The 22403-nt window shown below is 32.9% G+C and overlaps 4 protein-coding genes across 7 annotated transcripts; 2 read left to right on the forward strand and 2 right to left on the reverse strand.

The window, feature by feature from the left end:
* Nucleotides 1-4524: 4524 nt before the first annotated feature.
* On the reverse strand, nt 4525-8955 carry LOC142551700 (uncharacterized). Of its 4 annotated transcripts, none has more exons than XM_075661074.1 (7): nt 8644-8955; nt 8456-8560; nt 7215-7319; nt 6436-6770; nt 5575-5670; nt 5136-5195; nt 4525-5044 (listed from the first exon to the last, which is right to left on the reverse strand). In XM_075661074.1, exons 3-7 carry the CDS (start codon nt 7312-7314, stop codon nt 4850-4852), a joined length of 786 nt encoding a protein of 261 aa, XP_075517189.1. In that variant the 5' UTR covers nt 7315-7319; nt 8456-8560; nt 8644-8955; the 3' UTR covers nt 4525-4849. The 4 variants fall into 4 exon arrangements, with proteins under 4 accessions (XP_075517189.1, XP_075517191.1, XP_075517190.1 ...); XM_075661076.1 differs by having other exon boundaries at nt 8640-8955; XM_075661075.1 differs by lacking the exon at nt 8644-8955 and having other exon boundaries at nt 8456-8606.
* Nucleotides 8956-9963: 1008 nt separating this feature from the next.
* On the forward strand, nt 9964-12283 carry LOC142551702 (uncharacterized). The gene is made up of 4 exons (XM_075661077.1): nt 9964-10116; nt 11630-11733; nt 11812-11952; nt 12048-12283. The coding sequence occupies exons 1-4, from the start codon at nt 10017-10019 to the stop codon at nt 12279-12281; spliced, it is 579 nt and encodes a 192-aa protein (XP_075517192.1). The 5' UTR covers nt 9964-10016; the 3' UTR covers nt 12282-12283.
* Nucleotides 12284-16212: 3929 nt separating this feature from the next.
* On the reverse strand, nt 16213-19260 carry LOC142551703 (auxin transporter-like protein 3). Its single transcript, XM_075661078.1, has 8 exons — nt 19034-19260; nt 18712-18897; nt 18410-18522; nt 18078-18261; nt 17826-17923; nt 17382-17589; nt 16975-17232; nt 16213-16598 (listed from the first exon to the last, which is right to left on the reverse strand). The coding sequence occupies exons 1-8, from the start codon at nt 19190-19192 to the stop codon at nt 16404-16406; spliced, it is 1401 nt and encodes a 466-aa protein (XP_075517193.1). The 5' UTR covers nt 19193-19260; the 3' UTR covers nt 16213-16403.
* Nucleotides 19261-21177: 1917 nt separating this feature from the next.
* On the forward strand, nt 21178-22354 carry LOC142551705 (pathogenesis-related thaumatin-like protein 3.5). Its single transcript, XM_075661079.1, has 3 exons — nt 21178-21259; nt 21428-22091; nt 22187-22354. Exons 1-3 carry the CDS (start codon nt 21196-21198, stop codon nt 22317-22319), a joined length of 861 nt encoding a protein of 286 aa, XP_075517194.1. The 5' UTR covers nt 21178-21195; the 3' UTR covers nt 22320-22354.
* Nucleotides 22355-22403: the final 49 nt, after the last annotated feature.

The following is a 22403-nucleotide window of genomic DNA, read 5'->3' on the forward strand; positions in this document are numbered from 1 at the left end:
ATGGCCAACCAAGACATGGACGATGTTGTGTATGCATGATTTCCTTATTCATGTACATATAATTAAATTTGTATATTCTACAGTGCACAACATGAGATCCACTCGATCCAACGGTGGTGTTGTGTACATCACAAAATCCATATTATTCATATAATTACTTTATATTTTCAAAGTATGTTTACTTGAAAAAGACGATTCCAATAATTGAACAAGAATGTTATGGCTGATTTTCTTTGAAAATTTTGAAATCCGAAGATCAAAACACACAAGAGGTGATCGATCATCTTAGATTACATTTTGCCACAAATAATCTCCTCACACCAAAGGAAGAAAGGCCTCCCTTGGACACATGTGAAGTCAAATGTTGGTGATTGAACCAATGACGGAAATGCCTTTGGACAACCAATAAGAAAATTTTGAGGGACAAAAAAAAGGGAAATGGTATCATATATTGTGATTATACAAACTGAAAGGGAAATGTGACAAGTCAAGATGAAGTTGATAGGAGAAATTATTGGTAGGTTTCAAAGATTCCGAGATTGGTCAAACATGTTTCTATCGCGAAAAGAGGTAGGTCCGGTCCACTTCAAGTTATGTATTTGGTTTCATTCAATCAATCATCAATTCAATTCGGTTAAATATTAGGGTAAACGGCTTTTAAATTCTCAAACTTAAACCTGGCTTTGTGTTCACTCGGGAAAAAATAAGTGTTTGAATTCTCCAATCCAAAAAAGATGTTTCTACAATTCATGGGCTTAATTACATATCTTTTATCGGATGAAAATTGATACAAAACTGAAAATATGATACTAATATATGATATTTGAGTATCAATTGTTTCAAATCTGATACTAATATATGATTTTTGAGTATTCAAACATGTATAACAAATATTGCTATCATTGACACATGTTTTCTAGGATGAAAATCGATACAAAACATTAATGAAGCTGTTATGCTGATATAAGATATTTGACATTAACTGTTTCAGATATGGTACTAATATATGATATTTGAATACTCAAACAAGTGTTGATATTAATAAATTTTATACTAAAAAATTTATCTTTTGTCTCAGATCTAAAATAATAAGTACTAAAATATCATATATCAGTATTATGATTTCAATTTTTGTTACTGATTTTCATCCGTGAAAATATACAATGGCCTGAGAATTGCAGAAATTTTTTTTATGTGAATTAGATATTACAAAAACATTTTTTCCTTAACATAAACACATATTTAGATTTAGAAATTTAAATGCAAGTTACCCTTAAATTAAACAAATCTATAGTTTATCATTTTTCATAATTTGTCATGCAACTTTAATGGTAAAAATTGTTATCTTTGTACTTCTCTTCGTCTTCTTGTCATTTTTCTCCAATTTCTTCATATTTTATATCAAAGTTCACATGTTTTTTTTCCCTCTCATATATGTTTTTTTAAAAAAACAATATTATTTCTTCAAATAATTAAATTATATGCAAACATGGAAATCATGTGCAATGATTAATAGTACTCTGTGTGTGTGTGTGTGTATATATAGTTTAACTATGGTTAATATTTGATTCACTAACAAATTTAAAATATCTAATTTACTCATTTTTTTCAAAAACAAAATCCATGCAGGCGTTCTATACTTATAAGAACCTTTATGCATTTGACTAATCACATTATTTCTAATCGAGCATTAATTAACATGCATGCACGATCGCTTGTAAGTAGTCAACCATAAGATTTTTACCCTATTACAACACATGGCCAGCAGCTTAATGATTAAATTACTTGGTATAAATTAATTTGACTCCCGAAATCAAATAGCTAATTAAATAAGTTATCGAAGCAAGCTGGTCGAAATATAATTAACCTGCCATACATATATGCCTAATACTACTTCATCCTTGCCAAATATATGTCTTCTTCTTTTTCTTTTGTAGTTTTTCCAAATATATATATATATATATATATCATTTTTTAATAGTTAATAATAATTTTGAAATAATGACGTAGAAAACATTTAGAATTTTGAATATATTTGTGGGGTTAAACGTGAGGTAGTCCTGTGGGCGCCGTCGAAGCAGTTGAAAATAAATAGTAAATTATTTAATGGAAATGGAGCTATCGACTGGCACGCCAGTTAGTACAGATACAAATGTACTGCTGTCTTATAGTATTATTTCTATGTTTGTGACCTCATCGATGTTATTACAAGTTTGCATGAAAATTAATTTTTTTTATAAATAACAGTTTAATTTAAAAATCGTTTTCCCAAAAAAACAACTATTACTCCTAAACAAAGTTGTGTATTATTATTCAGACACTTTAAGTTTATATTAAGGTATTATTATTATTTCCAATACACTTTAAGTTGTGTATTATTATTCACGCATATATATTGTGTAGAAAATATATTTTTTTTTAAAAAATAGCATTGAATTAATAAATCGGGGATGATATTTAAGCTCTAAAATTTGCTATTCACACTACATCACGCATTTTTAATTCACAAGGTGACAGTGATACAATTTATTATTCCTTTTAAAACTCTAGCAAATATTTTTCCATTTAATTTACTCATATATATAATTCCATAATATGATTTTTTTCCTTTTAATTATGTTTTTGTCAATTTAATATCAGTAAAAAGTTTCTCTGAAAAAGCTAATCTTTTATATGAATATATAATTCGTGTAATTATTGTAACACATGATGATATATCCAATATATATTTTAGTAAAAGTTTTTTCCAAGAAAAAGAATGTTATTTATATTCAAAAATTCATTTAAAACTTAATATATTTTTTATTAGCTCTTTTGCCATAGTTTTCTGTATTTTTTCGTAATTCTAAAATTATTAAATCAAAAATTGATGAATAATAAAAATATTCAATAAACCCAAAAATTTTAAATAAACTGGAAACCTTTTCAGCACACTAATGAATTTTTGGAATTTCAAATTAATATTTTATTTTTTATTTTATTTTTATTTAGAGTGAATCACAGTAATTTTATATATATGAAAAATTAAAAAGGCTTGATTTTTCGAAATGTTTTTTTTGTTACTCTTTTTAATTTTAAATAATAATTTGTTATGTATTATATGGTACTCAATAAATATTTATTATATTATTATCGGTAAAAAAATTTAAAACCATGGTGTATAACTTACTTAATAATAGTCACAATTCTAAAATATATACATCAGTCAAAGAATTATTGGCAATCTAGAAAAATATGTTATCTATAGATTAAATTTGTTTTGGTACATAGTATGTTATTATTTAAATAAAAAATTCATAAAAATGTTTTTAAAAATCGCGTGTTTTTATTTTTATGTCATGTAGCATAATAATTACTATACACAATAAAAATTAGCATTTTCTAGAAAAACTTCTTGGTAATATCAAATCGAGAAAAACGTAAATAAAAAAAAATGAATATCTATGTTATGGAATTATATAAATAAAATGGAAAGAGCTTTAATCGGGTACAATTATATCAAAAAATTAGTAAAAGTGATAAAAAAAAAGTTTTTTATAAAGATATTGGGAACTCTTAGTGGCCTTGTTTTTTTTTCAATGGACTCATTTCAAATGTAACAATTATTTAAAATCCTAAACGACGATTATATAAAATTTAATTTATTTATACATTGATTAATTAATTTAAGACAAATATGGGATTCAAAATTTTGATCACAGATTTAGCCTAGCGTTTGACTGTTTTAATTAATTAATTAATGTCTCTAACAAATTAATCATTTTCCAAAATAAATAATTAATTGGCCACGCTAATTGTGATCATTAGAATTAGGACCACAACGGAAAATTTAGTTTTGGAGCCAAGCCATCGCTATGTTCCAAACGAGGCGTGTCACCTCCTTACAACTAATTAATGTAGACTAAATCATTATATATCCAATTTACTTTTAGCTGCCTCTGGTGGTACTGGAAATCATAAGTTATATTACTTGCCGAGAACAAAAACCATCCATAAAGAAAGAGGAAAACCATCTCGACAAGGTAACGAACCTTTGTAAATGTAGTAAAAGTGTGATGTCTTCTTGGCTATGATAGCTATCCGAAAACACGGCATGTCCGAGCATAGTGCATCAACCCAAAAACATACACAATCAGTGAAAAACAACTACATCAAAACACCGGTATGGAACCAAAGTAAGAAGAAAAACACACGGTTTGTCTTTTGCTGTTATCCCTGCACGACACTCCCCTATCAACTCGATGATGCCTGTTTATGCATCTGCTGTCTTAAATTCAGCTCTCTATCTGTGAACTCAAATTCTTTTTCCTGCTTGGCACATACTGTTAAATTTAAGATGGGCTTAACAAGAAACAAAACAATAGCGCATCGCTTGTCTTTTGATAAAACCTAGAGTGCGATTTTTATTTTTCTGTATTAAGGTTGATGGTATTTTTATTTGAGAGAGGTTTGTACAGAACAGAAATTAGTGACAGTTTATAAATCAAAGAATATAAATACTTGACATTTTGGCACTGCTGCACGTAACAACTTCAATCGATTGTATCAAGGCAAAATCAATATGAGAATCTCTTGATTTATACTAATGTAGTGAGCACAAATAATGTCTATTGAAATGTGTTCAAGCTTAGAAGGTGAAGCTTATTCGCCTTAAAATTCACAGACACTGCCATCTCACATTATGGTTATGTTGCACATCATCTTACCACTACCACACATAAGCATAATTGATTCTAAATTGTAGTCTCGATTGAAACGAGAAAGATGTTCTAAAATCAGCAAGTTTTCCAAGGTCCGACCCTTGGTTATCTTGGCACCAAAAGGTGTGGGGTAAAAAGCACGTAAGACTTCAGGTTTCCTGAGAATCATTCTCGACAAAATCGTGTTCATAGATCTCATATCCAAAATCTGCGTCCTCGTCCTCCATTGTTCTCCCGAAAGTAAATTGTTTGGTTCCCATTGTGGTGAAAGGCATCAATCCAAATGCTCGGGCAGTCTTGATCTCACGTGCAATCTTCCTCTGTGCTTTGGCACTGATTCCAGTCTGTTTCAAAGTTGGAAAACAGTTAGTGAAGAGCTTTAGCCATGTTTTGCTCAGAAGTTTAAGTCCATCAAGTAGAAAAAGCTATTGCTACCTTGCTCCTCTTGATGATGATACCGGCCTCAGTGAGGAAATTTGCAAGAAATCTCACATTCTGCACAGAAACTTGGGATAAGTTAGTTGACTAGCATTTTTTATCCTCTTGTCCCGAATAGTCATCACTAAATCAAACATTTTTTCCGAGTTATTTCATCTTAATGAGAAAATGGTGCGCATAATATAGAGAAAGGGTTAATTATTCTCTATGGCGACAAAATGAATCAGACAATAAAATCTGAATTCCGAAAACTTCTTTAAGGAACAGAGAAAAGCTCACTCAATCTTTCAACAATCCTCTCAACAAAAATTCGGAAAGGAAGAAATATTCAAATGATGGTACTTCTAGACAAACACATGTGACATACACAAAACCCGCATTCAAATAGAAAAAGAAAAAATAGAAGAAAGATAATAGTTATATGTAAAATCCGTACCCTGAAATCAGCTTTGCGTAATACTTCCTCCGTCGTCGTTTCAAACTTATTCCTCTTGCCAGGCCTGCGAACTCCAGGCTTTTTCAGGTCAAGATCCTATATAAATCAATGTAAATCATTATTCTGGTAAACATGACACCGGAGAATAAACAAAGAGCTAGTAAAGCAAAATCGTAACAAAAATTGAAGATCCTATCGACTAGAATAAGATCAGGCAGCTTGTTTCCAATAACATAGTGACACCAAACAACTAAAATAAAAACGACACTCATTCTAAAGGACAAGATAAAACTTCCAGACTCCAGTAGAGAAATTCATTTCTGCATTTACACCATAACAACAGCATGGGTCGAACATCGGTGGATGTTTCCATTTTTTGTTTTCTCTAAGGATGTAGCACCTAGGATTAACAAATGTGAACGGGGAGATCTATTTATTCATTTACGTCAATTTCATAAGTAGGCACCTTTAGTTTGCAAGGAAGGAGTTTAGATTATCCATTGTTAGGAGAAAGTTGCAAGCTTGACTCTAGAAAGACCATGTTAACATAATCATGACAAATATTTGCAATAACAGCATAAGAACCGTGCAAGTAGAAAAGCAAGAAGCAATAAGTGCTCGAACCAACGGCCCTAGAATCACAAATCCCCATAACAAAATATGACCCTTACAGTAGTAGCTATTCAACTGTAAAACACATTAAGTGCAGACAAAATACTATTCAACTATAAAACAAATGAAGTCTAGGCAAAATATCACAATACTAACAGATAATAATGTTCTCCAGAGTGGACTCTCCGACAAAAACAATATTAAAAATCTTATTCCAAGAAGATGGAAATGTTACTGTACAGTTCACACCTTGGTATCATACGTCATCCCGCTCAATAAATTAACATCTGGTCTAAAAGCATAATTCTCTTGATTTACTTCAACAGGGTCATGCTCGAAATACGTGGCTGCTTGCTTTAATTTATGGCTCATCCCATCGTTCAATGTACTGAAACCATCATTTAGAGCATCCAAGCGACCGGATCTGGCTCCCCCATTGAAGTTAGATCCAACTCCATGGTGGTCATAGGATTTCTCAGCTTTGTCAAGTTTTCGATAAAACGAGTTCATATGAGGACCATTCTTCTGACCAATGAATTGCTCGAAATCAAGAGACTCGGACGAACCAAAGTTATAATTGTCATCTATATCAGCAGAAAGTGAAATTGTTCAAATCTTAGAACTACTTACAGTAAAAGATTACATCAAATAATATAGCAATCAATCATCAAAACCCAGATTTTACTTAGAGAAAACATATTCAGCTGCGTAGCAGATCATGAAACATAAGCTTAATTCCAAATAACGAAATAACTGGAATATTCGATAAACTATGTCCTGAAAACAGGCTGTTCACACATTAAGTGAAGTGTCACTAGAACATGACAAAGGAATCTCATCTATTGCTAGTACTTGCTAACTTCTTGTTTTTTTAGTGAAAGATCGGATAAGAGATGAGCATATTCCTAGCAAACGCTAAAAATAATCCTCAAGCATATTCGAATAACACCATTACTTTTTACAAGACAGCTTCCACCATTTAATATGTACAAAATAAAAAAGGTATGATGACAGGAAGAAACTACTACCAAAATTTGGACTTGTTGAAAAATTCCGGATCACAAGCGACCTCTGAAATAGACTAGACAAATCGCCGTTAACAGACAACAACCTTCGAATCACTTTCATTTCACCTGCAAAACAACCGCCATTTTCTTCATGGATTTCTTAATTTGTTCAACAAAATTAAAACCACAAGACCAGATATCAACGAATAAATCGACGAAATGAAGAGGGAGACCACAAAGTAGGGGAGTAAACAAACAATATCGAGGCGAATAGTATAAAATTTGATTATTCGAGTTTGAGCTTGAAAAATATGTGATGTTCATTTGATCTCAAGTTCGATTCTAGGTATTTGAACATTGATTCGAGCATAATAGAACTATAGCTCGAAATGGCTAAAATTCGAGTTTGATTCGAACTATTCGAACCTTAACTTGAGCTTATTTGAACTAATGTAGTGTAACACCATAAAATGATGAAAAAACATTTGTATAACAATTGATGCATATGATAGAATGATACTAAAGCAAATAAAGCCTTCAGATATTAAACTCATACAAAACCGAGCCAATACCAAATGAACGGCCAAAACTAACTGTATCTAGAATCTGAATCTAAACTGGGCAGAGTTTTATCTCTTGCTACCTTCCAAGTTGAGCTGCAGTTGCATTTACATGTTAAAACAAAACGCACAAATCCCAGAAATAAAACAATTCCACCTTTTCAACCAGTACAAAATCAATAGAGTAATCGTAGTAATATATAAATTTTCCATGAAAAAAAAATGACAGACTAAAAAATAACAGCAACCCATCCATTGAAAGGCCATAACTAACAAGAAAAAGGCTTTAACTAAAATTAAGGAAATCAAGAATAAAATGAGACCGAGAAGAAGGAATTATTGAAAGTTTTTGGATCACGATTAACTAAAATTGAGCCGCAACAATTAGACGTGGATTCTTTGAAACAACACTGAAGAAAATAACTTGAAAGCTACCAAAAACGGTCACTCCCAAAGCAAAAGTTACATGGTTACTTTCATCTCGAAATTTTTAGCAAGAATCCAATCTGTTGTACGAATCCAATTAATCAATGACACCATACAATTATATTCCATTAAGAAAGTATGATAACAAAATAAACAAAAAAAAAGAGAGATTTGGACAAACCCAAAAGAAAAACAAACTTAAAAATATGAATTAAATTAAATTAATTTAAATACTAAAAAAAGAGTAAAAAAGAACCAGTGAAGTAAGTTGCATACCGTTCCAGGTTTACGGAGAAGCTTGTCAAGACCAAATAGACACCCACGTCAGGAGTGCGCCGCGGCAATGCCCAGACTCCCACCCTGCCCGACAGATACCTGTGACTGCAGCCATCGCCCATTAATATCGTTTCAACTTACAAGCACATAAAAAAATGAGAGATTGAGGAGCGAAAAGAAAGACCTACAATCATACGAGACGATTTAGCTTCTTCTTCGATAATCGGCGATTAACCGGTGAGGACTGAGGAGCGAGGAGAGAGGCGGCCTAGGGAAGAAGTAGAACCTGATCCAAAGCATCTTGGGTCCGTTCTTTCGGCTCGATTTGGCAAGGCCCATTAAGCAAAATTATCCAAAAATATATTGGGCTGAGGCTTTGAATGAGTCCATTATTCACAAATTAATAAATCTTTCCCAGATTATATTCCGTATTTTTTTTCTTAATTTATTAATATCCTCAAAATAAAATTATTTTTCTTGGTACTATTTTGAGTGTTATAAACCGAATTTTACGACCCGATCAATTTTTTGGTTCAAGTATTAACTAAACGCCCCCCTATCATTTACTATCCAATTTCGACAGTGTCTAAGTTGACACACACAATAATTTGGGCATTGGAGGGTATTTGGCTGAAGAGCTTATAAGCTCTGGAATTATATTTCGAAAATTTTCTAAACATGTCCTAAAGTTGTCAAATAAATTGTTTGACATATAAGTTGTTTTTAAAAAAGTTTGATATCCGGACTTAATTTTTAAGATATTATTTGAATATCTTTTAAATATCGAATAATCATTTTATATTTAATGTTAACACTCAGATTTGAACCTAATTTAAACTTTAAAACTTGTTCAAGAGGATGATTGTTCAAGTTTTTATATCTAACTATCATGGATTTTATGTCACCGATGTGAGACAATTAACAATGCATAAAATACATCTTTGAGATAGTTTTTGAGATTTTGTGTTAGAGCCAAAATATCAATCTTAAAATGTAATGACTTATGTCTTTTTGATAATTATCATAACAGAAAGATCATATAATATCAAGGTAAAAATTAGTGTGAGACTGTCTAACGGGTCGTATTTTGTGAGACGGATCTCTTATTTGGATTATCCATGAAAAATATTACTTTTTATGCCAAGAGTATTATTTTTTATTGTGAATATCGGCAATGTTGACCCTTCTCACATATAAAAATTCGTGAGACTGTCTCACAAGAGACCTACCCTAATATCTAACATATCAAATTTATGCTTCATTATCTTATTTTATCTAAATATTTAAAAGTTTATTTTTAAAATAAAACCACATAACTTATAATCTCGTAAAACAAATTATAAAACATAAAAATTTATAAGATATTTTAAATAAATTTAGATAACACACATCTAATTTTCTAACATTTTATTTTATGAAAATTATGTCTTTTTATTATTTTTTTAAATTTCGCGAGCTTCTGAAATATTTGAAACCTTTCTTTGGAAAAAGACAAAAACAAAAAATGGTATACTACGTGGCGACTAATAATTGGAAGGAACACGTTGTACGACCCCGCACCATGCAATTTTATTTTATTTTAATTTCTGTTTTGAAAGAGAAAAAACCGAAGGAGAGACGCTGCAAAGTATTCAGCGCTACCATGGCTTACGTCGAGAGAGGTAATTTTGTCTAGTATTAATATTATTAATAGATTTTGATTTGATTTTGATTTTGATTTTGATTTTGATTTTGAGTCTTCCGATTATTTAATGAATTCCATTTTGTTTTGGAAGTTTGGGTTCCTATTTTTATTAGTTTGACGAACCTTTTTCTTTATTTAACTGTTCGTTGAATCGTAATTCTCCCAAATACTTATTGAATTGCGTTGTGTGTGAATATGTATTTGTGTACGCTTAAAATTAGTGGATGATCATCTGAATAAATTGACCACTTAAATGATTTCAATTGTTCATGCTTTATTGCGTTTTTGTTTCGATTTCGGAATAATTTGTCTTGGGGCTTTTTGGAGGTGGGGGATGTTAGCTGTAAGACAAATCTATGGCAGCCCAAGTTTTATTTCTGTTGGCGATGTGTAATAATTTGTGAAATATTAATCCAGCTGGCGGCGGATCTCGAAATAGTTAGTTTTGCTGACCAGTGAAGAATCCAGCTGGATTTTAATGGGATGACATTGAATCTATGGGATGGAGAGAGTAGTAGTTATAAGAAATGGTCTAATATGTTCTATATCAGTAGTTTTTTAAAGATTGGGCCTATATTTTTAAACTAGTAAAAGGCTGATTCATAAAGTTATCTTGAGTTCTTAATGATTAAATGTGATTTGCTTAAATTAATATAGAACGCAAATTGTTTCTTTCTTTTTTTCTCCGGAAAAAGGATGTAATCTTTGAAGGATTTCTCTTTCTAGATGGAAAGTTTCGATTTTGAAGGCTAATTTAATCTACTCGGGAAACTTTTGTCTAACCATGATCTCCTTAGACCACTCCTGTGCTTTTCCTTGTGTATAATTAGGTGCTTGTTTATTTTCAAGCATATCATCTGTCTCTGAAGCACCTTATTTCGTGCTTGAAATCACACATTTGTTTGTAATGTTTGGTTCTACATGCTCTCTTTTATGTGATTATTTGAATTTTAACACAAGGGTTCGATGGTGTCATGTCCTTGTTTGCTAGTTTCTCTGACCCTTTGACTTTGCTTGAACAAATTTTTTTTATGTGTTTTGTTGGGTGTTGATGCTTAATTTTTTGTTCTTCCTTGTTAGCATTTGAGGATGAGAAAATTGAAAAATGGATGCTGTTAATTTGTTTCATAAAACCGGTCGGCCATCAGAAATGAAGACAGATTATTCACTGTATGGCTATAATTTAGTGGTCATCCGTATTTCCTTATTTTGAGTTGGATTATTGATTGGATTGGAGCAGTAGCTAGTGTAAAAGATCTTATATCAGTGATTATAATTCCGTTAACTCCTGAAACATTGGGGAGAAATAGAGATTGGAACTTAGGAATCTGTCAATAAAAGCAGTGAAGTAGTTCAGTGGAGCAATACCGCATATTCAATCAATTTGGGAAGAAGTGATGATTTCAAAGATATCCATTATATCCTTGTAATTTATTCATCTAGCCATGTTGTTAACATATTTTTCTGGCCAAATAAATTTTCTTTTTCAGGTGTTGTTAGATCTAAGAGATCATTCTGGCGGTTAAAAACAGTAGTGGATTTCTTCTGGTCCATTATAAACTTCATTGGGGTGTTTTTTACGACAATGTTTTCGGTAATCTCTAGCTTCAACTCAAAACATTTCCCGATAATGCTTTAATTGCATGCTCATTTCTCCAAATCTTATCTGCAGATGGAAAAATTGATGCTTATAGAAAAGGATCTGGTGCTAGCAAGAAATGGGATGATGGTGGCCCTGGAGGTCCCGGAAGTGGTCCATATGGCCCACGTGGGCCACCTCGTGGAACGGATAATGCTCGAGGGATTGATCACAGTAAGTTTTTTCACCTTTCTTTCTTTGAAATAATATTCCCTATACCCCCCTTGTTCTCAAATTTTGACTTCTCCAACTATTGTTCCGACCCTCAGGCTCCCTTCCTGCGTGTGGCTCTTGCTGTGGAGGTTGAAGCGGCCTACAACGATCTAGACATATCACTGTCTCGTCGCGTACATTTCTGTAACCACACACTTTATGGATTGTTAAAGAGACATATTTCTTGGAATCAACCATATGTACGACTTCATACCTCGGTTGAAATACACACCAACTTTATTTGTTTAAAACTTTTACTTGTTATTGGAGTATTTTGTATTTGTGATTGAAACTGTGAGTCTCCTAGAGATCATCTTAGTTAGGCATTTATGCTTCGATCAGGTATATCTAACTCAGCTTAAATCATATTTTATATTTGGGTGTTATCCCCCAAAAAAGTTTTAAACATTGCAAAATTAGAATCCAGAACTCGTCATTCATCTTCTAAAATAAGTACGTATGAATTTGCCAGAAATCAGTCGCGTGATTGACTTGACATCGTGAAAAACTAATGTCATATGGCCTGAATCGACGGCTCGGTTCTGAATTGCGGTCGATTCTTTCCGGTTCAGCCACGCGGGTTAGCCGAGTGTGGTAGTACTTGAAAGTAAATGAAGTTTCCAATTAATAGAATTTGGTGTTTTGGTTATGTTTTACGATACAATGGGAAATCCAAGTTTCAATCTTATTTTCGTTATATATAATTTAAACTTAATTCTCCATCCTAATGAGCGTGTGAACTGTGAAGCCATTGCACGGGACACATGCGGTGGTGACACAGCTCGGCTTTATTGAATGCCTGTTTTCTAGAGTAGATACTTGGTTTTCAAATTAGGTTGCCTCAGTTTTTAGTTTAGTTATTAATTAATACATCAACTCGACTTCAACAAATAAAAGGGTTGTTGAGTGGTGTTTGAGAAATAATCAAGAATTCGATTATCTTTATCAAAATTTTCGTGAACGAATTCTAATTTCTACTCGAGCAATTGTAAGCCCTCGGTTTGACTGTTAGTTCTAATCTCTTCGGTTAATTGTCGAAAGAAAGATTCAACAAATGATAATAGAACTAATTTTGAAAGAGGCGGTTGATCATAAATGTACATGAAATTAATATATTGTGCGTATCAGAATTTAGTGTTGTGCTCTGGTGTTATCAACACGAGCACACAACATACAGCTGAAATCAATTTTTAACACAAACATAAACTTTAATAGATAAATATCAGATTTAAATTATACACAAATACAAATACTTGTACAACGCCTAACGAAAAAAATTATTTATTTATTTATATAGTGGCGGAGTGGCTCTATTAAATTCCATGACTCGTCTCAGACCTGCTTGAGACCTTATTGATCGGGTCTACCCATCCCGTTGGAGTGGATTTAATATGAGCAAGTGTTTAAACCCCAAGCCATTGCCGATTCTCTTTGATAATATTAAAATAATAAAGTTTATCTTGTGATTCAATCATTTAAATTAAAATAATTTCATGAAATCTTTTTATATTGCAATTTCCGTGTCTTATTTGTCCTTTTAACATTCTCTCCGATTAAAATTATTTTTTGCATGAGCATTTAAATTACATTATTTTTTTTACTAAATGGTTCTTGTTTTAAAATAGGTTTTTTGTAAAAATTATTTATTAAATAGAAAATTATGTTTTTTTCCCACCAAAAAAAAAACTCGTGAAACCCCATTCAAGCAACAGCTGCCACCATATATAAAAGGCCTAGACAGGCTTGGAACTTGTAATTAATAATCGGGATCGGAGAATTATTTTAATAGTTCTAAATGATTCGACATATTGTGTTGTTCACCTAATACTTATAATTTTATTATAATATTTTAATAAAATTTAAATCAGTGGACTCGACAGAAAAATAAAAATTAAAGCCAAGGAAACACAACTTTTTCAAAGGAGTTCTGATTCAGAAAATGGACTTATGGATACACTCTAGTCATTTGGAATTTTTCTCCTAGTTGTGTAAAGGAAAATTTTTTTTATTTCAATACCGTAAATTGATATGTCTCGGTTTCATCGACTAACTTGAATATTGTTTGTTCGACACCAATACTCTGATCTTGTGTAAGCTTATATTGCCCATATTCATACTTGCCTACGTAAAAAATGAATATAATGCCAAAACAAAAAAAAAAAAAAAAAAACTAGCTTATTGTTGGATGCAATAATTGTCTCTGCTTGGTATAGCGGTCGAACCGTGGTGCTTGAGCTGCTGTACGGTTTAAAAGATTTGAGTTGCACCATTACCTACTAGCTATAGCTTTTGGTAAATCGATAAGCACTCGATCCTACACTTATAACAAGATTAAAATTATAATTTCCCCTATGACAGCTAGTTCTGAATAAAAATAGAAAGCGAGGAATTAAATTGCCAGAATTATGTCCCGATTCCATTGTCCCTCCACACCACGAAAAGGGACATGTTGGGCAGTCCGGAATCACATGAAAGATTAGTGAGTGAGTCGACTTTGATGTGTTGAAAAGTGTTTTTTTTTTTAAAAAAAAAAAAAGACGTGGGGAAGGCAAGAAATAGGGGCCCAAATCCATGTGCCTTATCCTCACTGAGAGTGTTGCAGACCTGAATTGATGATCAAAGAGTTTGGTTCTCTGCATCATATGCTTACAATGTGTGTAAATCCAAGACATGGATGGATTTTAGGAATTTGGATAAATATTTATGATAACCAAGTTCAATGGATTGGCTTGTTTGTTCTTGTTATGCCATGCCAAAAGTTGGATAGGGACTCGTGTGTGTGTGGGAGGTGGGTCATTTTCGTTTCTTTTTTCGGTTGAATTATCTATAGACTAACTTGTCAAAATTTGATTATTGTATCTTAGCTTTTAATATTCGAATATTTTTGGTTCAATCGCTTACAAGGCAACAAATATTTTTATCCTACGTCAACATTTTTCGGTGTTATATCAACGACTGAACTAAAATAACATAAAATACTTAGTGTATCAAAACTCATTAGTTCTGTCATCTATCTATCTATCTTGTGATATTTCTACGTTTAGTAATATATATATACAAAGTTTGATTGGGTTGATTGAATTATTTCTTTTGAAATTAGGTTTTCTTTAATCAATATACAAATTCCATCCAATTTTATTTTTATTATGAAAATATTATTTTTCCTTAAATTTTTTCTTTGTAATTATAAGGTTAGCGACATGATAAAATTCATTGATCACGAGTTTAGCTTATTGGAAGATTTAATCCAAATTTTATTTTGATAAAATCACTTTTGAACTCGCATCACAGTCAATTATTTAATGGCAAAAATTTGTGTGAGACTGGATATCTTATTTGGGTCATCCATGAAAAAATATTAATTTTTATGCTAAGAGTATTACTTTTTATTGTGAATATCGGTAGGGTTAACCCGTCTCACAGATAAAAATTCGTGAGACCGTCTCACAAGAGACCTACTCTTATTTAATTCGTGGTTCCTTCTTAATCGTGCTTAAATTATTTGATTACACTTTAATAATGATTGTTAGCTGTATTTATTTTTATCTTGTAAAAAAAAAAAAGAAGAGGTGATGTTGGCTTGTCTAACCAAGTGGTCCATTGGAGAAATCGCCAAACAAAGATTTGAAAAATTAGGAAAGGATCAATGTCGCATTGACTCGACATCACACTTGGGTTCTAACTTCTAAACATTTTGAAAGTCCCTACTCAAAACTCAAAAGATCTATCTTCTTTTTTAAAAGATAAAAGATATTTTTTTTTTGGTCAAAAATAAAAATCAGATGTTGCAAGATCCCAGTCTCATCAAAATTATATATTTTTTCTTTTTCCATTAATTTCATCTCTACAAAAATAAATTATTATAATTTTTATATAAATTTGTGTGAGACGATCTCACATGTCGTATTTTGTGAGATACATATCTTATTTGGGTCATTCAGGAAAAAGTATTACTTTTTATGCTAAGAGTTATTAATTTTTATTGTGAATATCGGTAGGATCGATCCGTCTCACCGATAAAGATCGTCTCACAAAAAACCTACTCATAGAAAAATATATTTTCTTTGTAAAATGCATAACAAAAAATTTAAAGAAAAAGTAGATTATATATATAAATGCAAGGCCAGAAAGATAGGTTAATCGAACATTAAATATATTCCCCCAAAAAAAAAAAAAAACAAAGGGAATTACAGAGTACTTAACCTCTTAACACCCACCACATAAAACGAACACACGTGCATGTTAAAGGAAATCATTACAAGAAAGAGTAATTAGGAAGAAAAAAGATGTTACAAATTACAGCCTTTTACACACTTATAAATCCCATATTGTATGTAAATTTTTGTCTTAGATTAATTCTAATACCATTAATTCTTGATATCATATTATATAATAATCTAATTAACCAACAATCAAGCTTTATGCTTAGGGCATTGGTAACATTTGGTGAAGAGTCCAAAAGTATCAATCTGACGAACAAAATTGACCATGCTAGCCCAACCTCCAAATCCAAACCCTACAATAAAAACCCATGCCACCACAGATATGTTCACTGAATACGAGCCAACCCACCCTCCAACAAGTTTTGGAGGTCTCTCCACTGCATTCTGTCAAAAAAAAAAATTTAAAAATGTAATTGTATAAAGGAAATCAAGGGCCCACACATCGAAGACAATGTAGATCGGAGAAGATATTGTTATAATTGAGTTTCGAAATGTTTACTGTATATAAAAGTCATTTCTTGAAAGTATTTTCAAACCCAACTTTCTTTTGTATATGTTTTCCTCGACTTTTTTGTCTGTGGGGGTGGAGGAAACGCATGCGTTGTCTATTTCACAATCTGCCTAACATTAATTTCGAACTGATGATAAAGGTAAATCAAGAATCGCATTACTCATCAACTAGGAATTGATAGAAAAAAAGTAATATTTTGTGAAAAGATTTTTGTTTGTGTTGAATAAAATCAAACAAACATATGGATACCTCTCTGGCAGAAGCAGAAGCAAAAGTGATCATGTGAGCCAATGCAGGAATTATGTACACGGTGAAGCTAACAAGCAAAGATCCGACAGTTGAGTTAATTGGTCCGAAAAATGGAAATATAATGGCTAGAAACCATATCGGAATAACCACTGGTAATCTCGCTATGGCACGTTTCAACAAGCTTTTTGTTTCGTGTACACCGATGAACTTCTCCCACACGAAGTACAGAGGGGTGCAAGCGAATCCAAACGTAATAAACTGCACAGAAAATAAGAATTTCAATTTTATTCAATGACCACATTATATGCTTATGCTACGAGCATAGATGTTACATATATTCGAAGGTGGACTGGAATTAATTACTGCTCGTCCTGTTAGATCTAGTCTTGATTATGCTCAAATTATACCTGATGAATGAGCATAAGGATGACAGCAGTGTCTCGAAATCGAGTTTTTGGTAGCAAAGCGAAGGCATTGGATCGGTTGAGGAGCATATCTCCGAAAGCCCAGTAAACAGCACTGGCTGATGGCAGGGTTAAAGTCAATACATAAATTGTTGCAATCAAGTATATTAGCTTGAACCTCTGTGGCTTCCACATTGCATGCATTATTTCCCTATATTAGTAGTTAAAAACAAAGAGCAACAAGTTCCAAAGTTCAGTTTTTGTACATAATCTCTTGCAAGGACTTCAGAAATTATAGATAGTGTCAATCTTTACGCTATCATCGAACCCGCTGATCAGTAACTACTTATCAAGCTCTATGGTCAATCAATGGATTAACCATAAGAATCATGGTATTTTATTTTTTTTGTAAAAATGTTGTATATTAAAACTTGGTAGGGAACTTACACTGTCACAGCATGGCCCCCAAATGTATAAAGAATATTTGTAGCCCCAGTAAAGTACAGAACCATTTTGGCAGGTGCTGAGTGCTGCACTCCCTCAACCTTGATTCACCAAAAATTAGTCTAAATGATTTATATGTTGATCAATTGAAAAAGAACCATGTTAATCGAGCCAAATGTAAACCTAGTTCAATATATGTCTATATATATACAGTAATCTGATCAGAAAATATTGATGAGAATAAAAAAAATTCACCTGTCCATGGAGAAGGGAAGCTATGGTCAGGTACCAAGCTGTGTAAGTTGTCATAATTAGGCCTAAAAATGACCAAATTCTGTAATTGTGGAATGAAGGGATAAACACAGTGGTGGCACAACATGCTCCAAACACGTATGTCCAAGTTCTCTTATCAAGATTGTCATTTATGTAATAGATGTTACTGCAAATCCAAACATAAAATTATGAACATATATAGAATTATTACAACAAATAAAAGAAACACTCCAACTCGGATCGGCCATAAGATGATCCTTCATGAATTTTTAGAAAAAATATGTATAACTCGATAGATCCATGTGAGGAAGTACCTTGCACATGCTATGAGCTGAATGACAGATCCAAATAGAAGAAAAGTGCAGTTGAAAAAGAGGCCTATGTTTCTCCAATGCTTTCCAAGTAACCCATCAAGAACTTCAAACCACTGCAGATAACCCAAAACATTTTCATCAGCTTCAAGAATATGCTAATGAAATTTAGATAAGAAAATTGTCGAGTAGAAAAAATATCAAAACCCCTCTCAGATCAAGAAAAACTCGAGAGAAAAAAAGAAGCTCAAAGACAAAACTATAAAAAAAAAAGTTAAATGATTAGCCACTGTTTTGATTAATACCTGAATTACATGATTTCTAAAATCAACCTTCTCCCTCTCCTTCCTAGTTCTGTATTCTACATAGAGAACACTGATAAGGTAAGCCGTCCAGCTTCCCATTAAACCATAGAACAGTTGGAAGGTAATCCCAGAAACCATCCCAAGTTGGGAAAATGAATAAGGCAACGTCAGCAGTACTTGTGCAACCTGTCCATGTAAATAAATAGATTATCATAAAAAAACATCGAACTAATTCATTTCATACGATTGCTGCAAGAAAACACCATACAAATTACAGTAATAAATCTACATAAGCAGCCAGAAAAACTAGCATAAAATGTGCCTGATTAGAAGCGCAGCTGAACCATGCATCATAAACTGAACCACCATGCCAAAACAGCTTCGACAACTTGCTCTTAGTAGAGCTGGATTCGGTTTCTTCTTCCTTCTCCATCTCGACGTAGTTTCCGGCTACTACAGTCTCCACTTTCTCCGAAGCCATGGCTGCTGAACTATGGTCACTTTGTGTGAGAGGAGATGATGAGCGAAGTGTTCCTCCCTTTTCTGTAGTTCTTTGTGGATACATATTGTTGTGTTTTAGCCTATTTCTGCTCCTTATTTTTGTGTGTATAATGAGTGAACCCCACCATCTAATACGATGGGATAAATATTTCCTTTCTTTTTTAATCAAATGTACTACTTTTGTATTAAATTTTTTTGTAGTTGTATATATATATCTGCACAATCCTCTGTCTTGATTAGGTACAAGTCTCAATTTAACATTATATCAGAGCCCAAACATACCGTTATGTGTTGACTGTGATATGGATCGTCGGATAATTTCTTGTAAATTTCAAACTCCAGTTGTCCATTCTTGGACGTGACGGGGCGTATTAAATGTCTGAGCTGGAATAAGTCCTTCAAAGTTATATATATATATATATATATATATATTTGGACAATATTTTTTCTTGATATAATTTTTGGAGTTGAGTTAGGTCCAAAACTCAATCTTAACATTTTTCGAAAAAATTTTTTGAAATAAAAATATACAATAAACTTGTAAATACATATTGAATTAATAATTGAATCATGTCTCATCTCGACCAAAATTATATATCTTATTATAGAAACTAACAAATAGCGCATAAATTTAAGCTCTCTAATCAAGATTATATTTCTAATCTCACACGGCAGGCTTTTTTTTAAGGTGTGGGCCTGATCTCGCATGGACGCACGAGCGGAAGGGCCCACAAGAAACACTTTCGAGCCCAAATTAAATACGTGGACAGGCATGAATACACGCAGCCCAAAGTATAAAGTATTATTACAAAAAAGAACGAAAAAAAAATGTCAATTACTATTATTTTTTAATCGAGTAGTTCTCTTGTGAGATGATCTCACGAATCTTTATCTCCCTACAGATATTCACAATAAAAAATAATACTCTTAGCATAAAAAGTAATATTTTTCATGTATGACCCAAATAAGAAATTCATCTCACAAAATACGACCTGTTAGACCGTATCACACAAGTTTTTATCTTTTTAATTTGGAGGGAAAAAATTGCTTAGATTAAAAATTAACGGAATATGGAGAGTATGATTATTTAGGGATAGGCTAAGTGCTAAACATCATTAATGCCACACGTGTGCCATGCATCTCCTGAAGTAATTTACACATTACCTTTTTCTTTCTTTCTTTCTTTTTTTTTTTGAAAAAAAACAATCACTTTCTTTCGATCTTGTATTGGAAAAAATACTCATTTGTTTCATTAATTTTGTTAAAAATCGATGATTTCGATACGAAATTTTAATAAACATTACTTATATTGTAGCACCCTCCGATACCAGTACATCGAATAAGACAAGTGAAAGCTCCTCCAACATTCTCCCTAATATTAATAATTGTTTCCATGGGTATTAACATATTTTGAGTGAATAAATCATGATCACTCATTCAAATTTGAGTGGTCATTATTCATCGTTCTGCACGCGTGTCATATATTGAGTGGATAAGATCACTATCTATATAGGTAGCATCTATCAAGCCGGTTAAAGATCAATAAAGAATTTTAAATAACTCTATTTTTAGAATTTTGAAAATCGATGGCAGGGTTACTAAACAAGTTAAGAATGTATAGGAGAATACTTCAAAATCCAAAAACACCATTAGTTTAATCCTGACGGTACCCGTTCATCCATAAAATCTATATATTCTTCTAGTTTCATGTAACGGGTTCATGACCGATTGTTAAGTAGAAAGATGAAATGGAATAGAATCCGCTTATAACTTGCGGCAAAAATTGACGAAAAGAATAAACCATTAACTTTTATTTAAAGAAGTAATTAAAAACGATTAACTCTTCAAATTACACTTACCTTGCATGCACGTATTCTTGATCTCCGTACCTTTCGCATGTCCATGCATGCAATATTTAGGTGCCAGTTAATGCTGTATATGCATGTCTTCTGCTTTTAATTTTAGAGCTCCGAATTAGAAACTATGGCAGCCTCTAGATTTTTTCATGTACCAGTAATTTTCTCCGTTTTACTACTACTGATAACGGGTACTACTGATTTACTCTTTCTTTAATTCGCTATTGCAAGTTTATGTCTTCCTCTATTAGAGAGAAATAAATCTTGTAAGAACAGCGTTAAATAAAAAATTTAATAGTGGACTTGTTGCAAGATTAATGATGTATTGTGGGTTAACTAGTACATGCATGCGTGAGCAGGACTACAATTTTCGGAATGCGCGAGAATCTTCACCGTAGTAAACTACTGCAAGGAAACAATCTGGCCAGCCATCACACCCGGTGAAAACTTCGGGGGCGGTGGATTCTCCCTCAAGCCTGGGCAGACAGAGGTACTTGTCGCGCCGGTTGGTTGGTCAGGCCGCATATGGGGTCGAACCGGATGCAACTTCGACCGGAACGGAAACGGCTCCTGCCAAACTGGTAGCTGCGGCTCTTCTCTCAAATGCGCCGCATCAGGCAAACCACCAGCGTCATTAGCGGAATTCACGTTGGCTGTCACAGATTTCTATGACGTTAGCCTTGTCGATGGCTTCAACTTGCCAATGACCGTGACGCCGATAAATGGGAGGGGGAACTGTAGTGTTGCAGGCTGCTTTTCAGACTTGAGGCTGAATTGCCCGGCTGAACTGGCCGTGAAAGGGGGTGGAAGGACTGTGGCTTGCAGAAGTGCCTGTGATGTGCTCAACACAGATGAGTATTGCTGCCGGGGGGTACATGGGAATCCGTCTACATGCCAGCCTACTTATTATTCGAGGATATTTAAACAAGCTTGCCCCAAGGCATACAGTTATGCTTATGACGACCCGACCAGTATTTTTACGTGTTCCGGGACCGACTACGTTGTTGCATTCTGCTCATCAAGGTACATACTTTGCCACAATTTGTGTATTGCCACATTTTTCCTTTTGACATGAATTTCACACTGGATTTCCAAGGTGATGGGGGTAATTTTTGCAGGGGACAAACTATGTGCACGTATCACAACCAGAAATTGCTGTGCAGTGGATCAGTGGGATCGAGTCCCCGGTATAGATGGGGAATGACAATTCTTGCTTTGATAATCGCAAGTGCAATTTGGCATATGTTCTAAGTACTTAAATATATATAAGTTTTTGGAAAATCTGATGGATTCACCCTGTGGCTGAGTATTTGATTTATATTGACTTATAGTCTC

The sequence above is a fragment of the Primulina tabacum genome, chromosome 7 (genome assembly GCF_025594145.1).
Source record: "Primulina tabacum isolate GXHZ01 chromosome 7, ASM2559414v2, whole genome shotgun sequence".
NCBI classification, from domain to species: Eukaryota; Viridiplantae; Streptophyta; class Magnoliopsida; order Lamiales; family Gesneriaceae; genus Primulina; species Primulina tabacum.

Coding starts and splice junctions, on each gene's coding strand:
- LOC142551705 (XM_075661079.1), top strand. CDS start 21,196: ATGGCAGCCTCTAGATTTTTTCATGTACCAGTAATTTTCTCCGTTTTA. Junction 21,260..21,427: donor TTTACTACTACTGATAACGG/GTACTACTGATT, acceptor ATGCGTGAGCAG/GACTACAATTTTCGGAATGC. Junction 22,092..22,186: donor GTTGCATTCTGCTCATCAAG/GTACATACTTTG, acceptor TAATTTTTGCAG/GGGACAAACTATGTGCACGT.
- LOC142551703 (XM_075661078.1), bottom strand. CDS start 19,192: ATGGCTTCGGAGAAAGTGGAGACTGTAGTAGCCGGAAACTACGTCGAG. Junction 18,523..18,711: donor TTAGAAATCATGTAATTCAG/GTATTAATCAAA, acceptor GGTTATCTGCAG/TGGTTTGAAGTTCTTGATGG. Junction 18,262..18,409: donor CAGCTCATAGCATGTGCAAG/GTACTTCCTCAC, acceptor TTGGATTTGCAG/TAACATCTATTACATAAATG.
- LOC142551700 (XM_075661073.1), bottom strand. CDS start 7,861: ATGCAACTGCAGCTCAACTTGGAAG. Junction 6,771..7,214: donor TTCAACAAGTCCAAATTTTG/GTAGTAGTTTCT, acceptor CTGCTGATATAG/ATGACAATTATAACTTTGGT. Junction 5,045..5,135: donor TCATCATCAAGAGGAGCAAG/GTAGCAATAGCT, acceptor ACTTTGAAACAG/ACTGGAATCAGTGCCAAAGC.
- LOC142551702 (XM_075661077.1), top strand. CDS start 10,017: ATGCAATTTTATTTTATTTTAATTTCTGTTTTGAAAGAGAAAAAACCG. Junction 11,734..11,811: donor TTTTTACGACAATGTTTTCG/GTAATCTCTAGC, acceptor TCTTATCTGCAG/ATGGAAAAATTGATGCTTAT. Junction 11,953..12,047: donor TGCTCGAGGGATTGATCACA/GTAAGTTTTTTC, acceptor TCCGACCCTCAG/GCTCCCTTCCTGCGTGTGGC.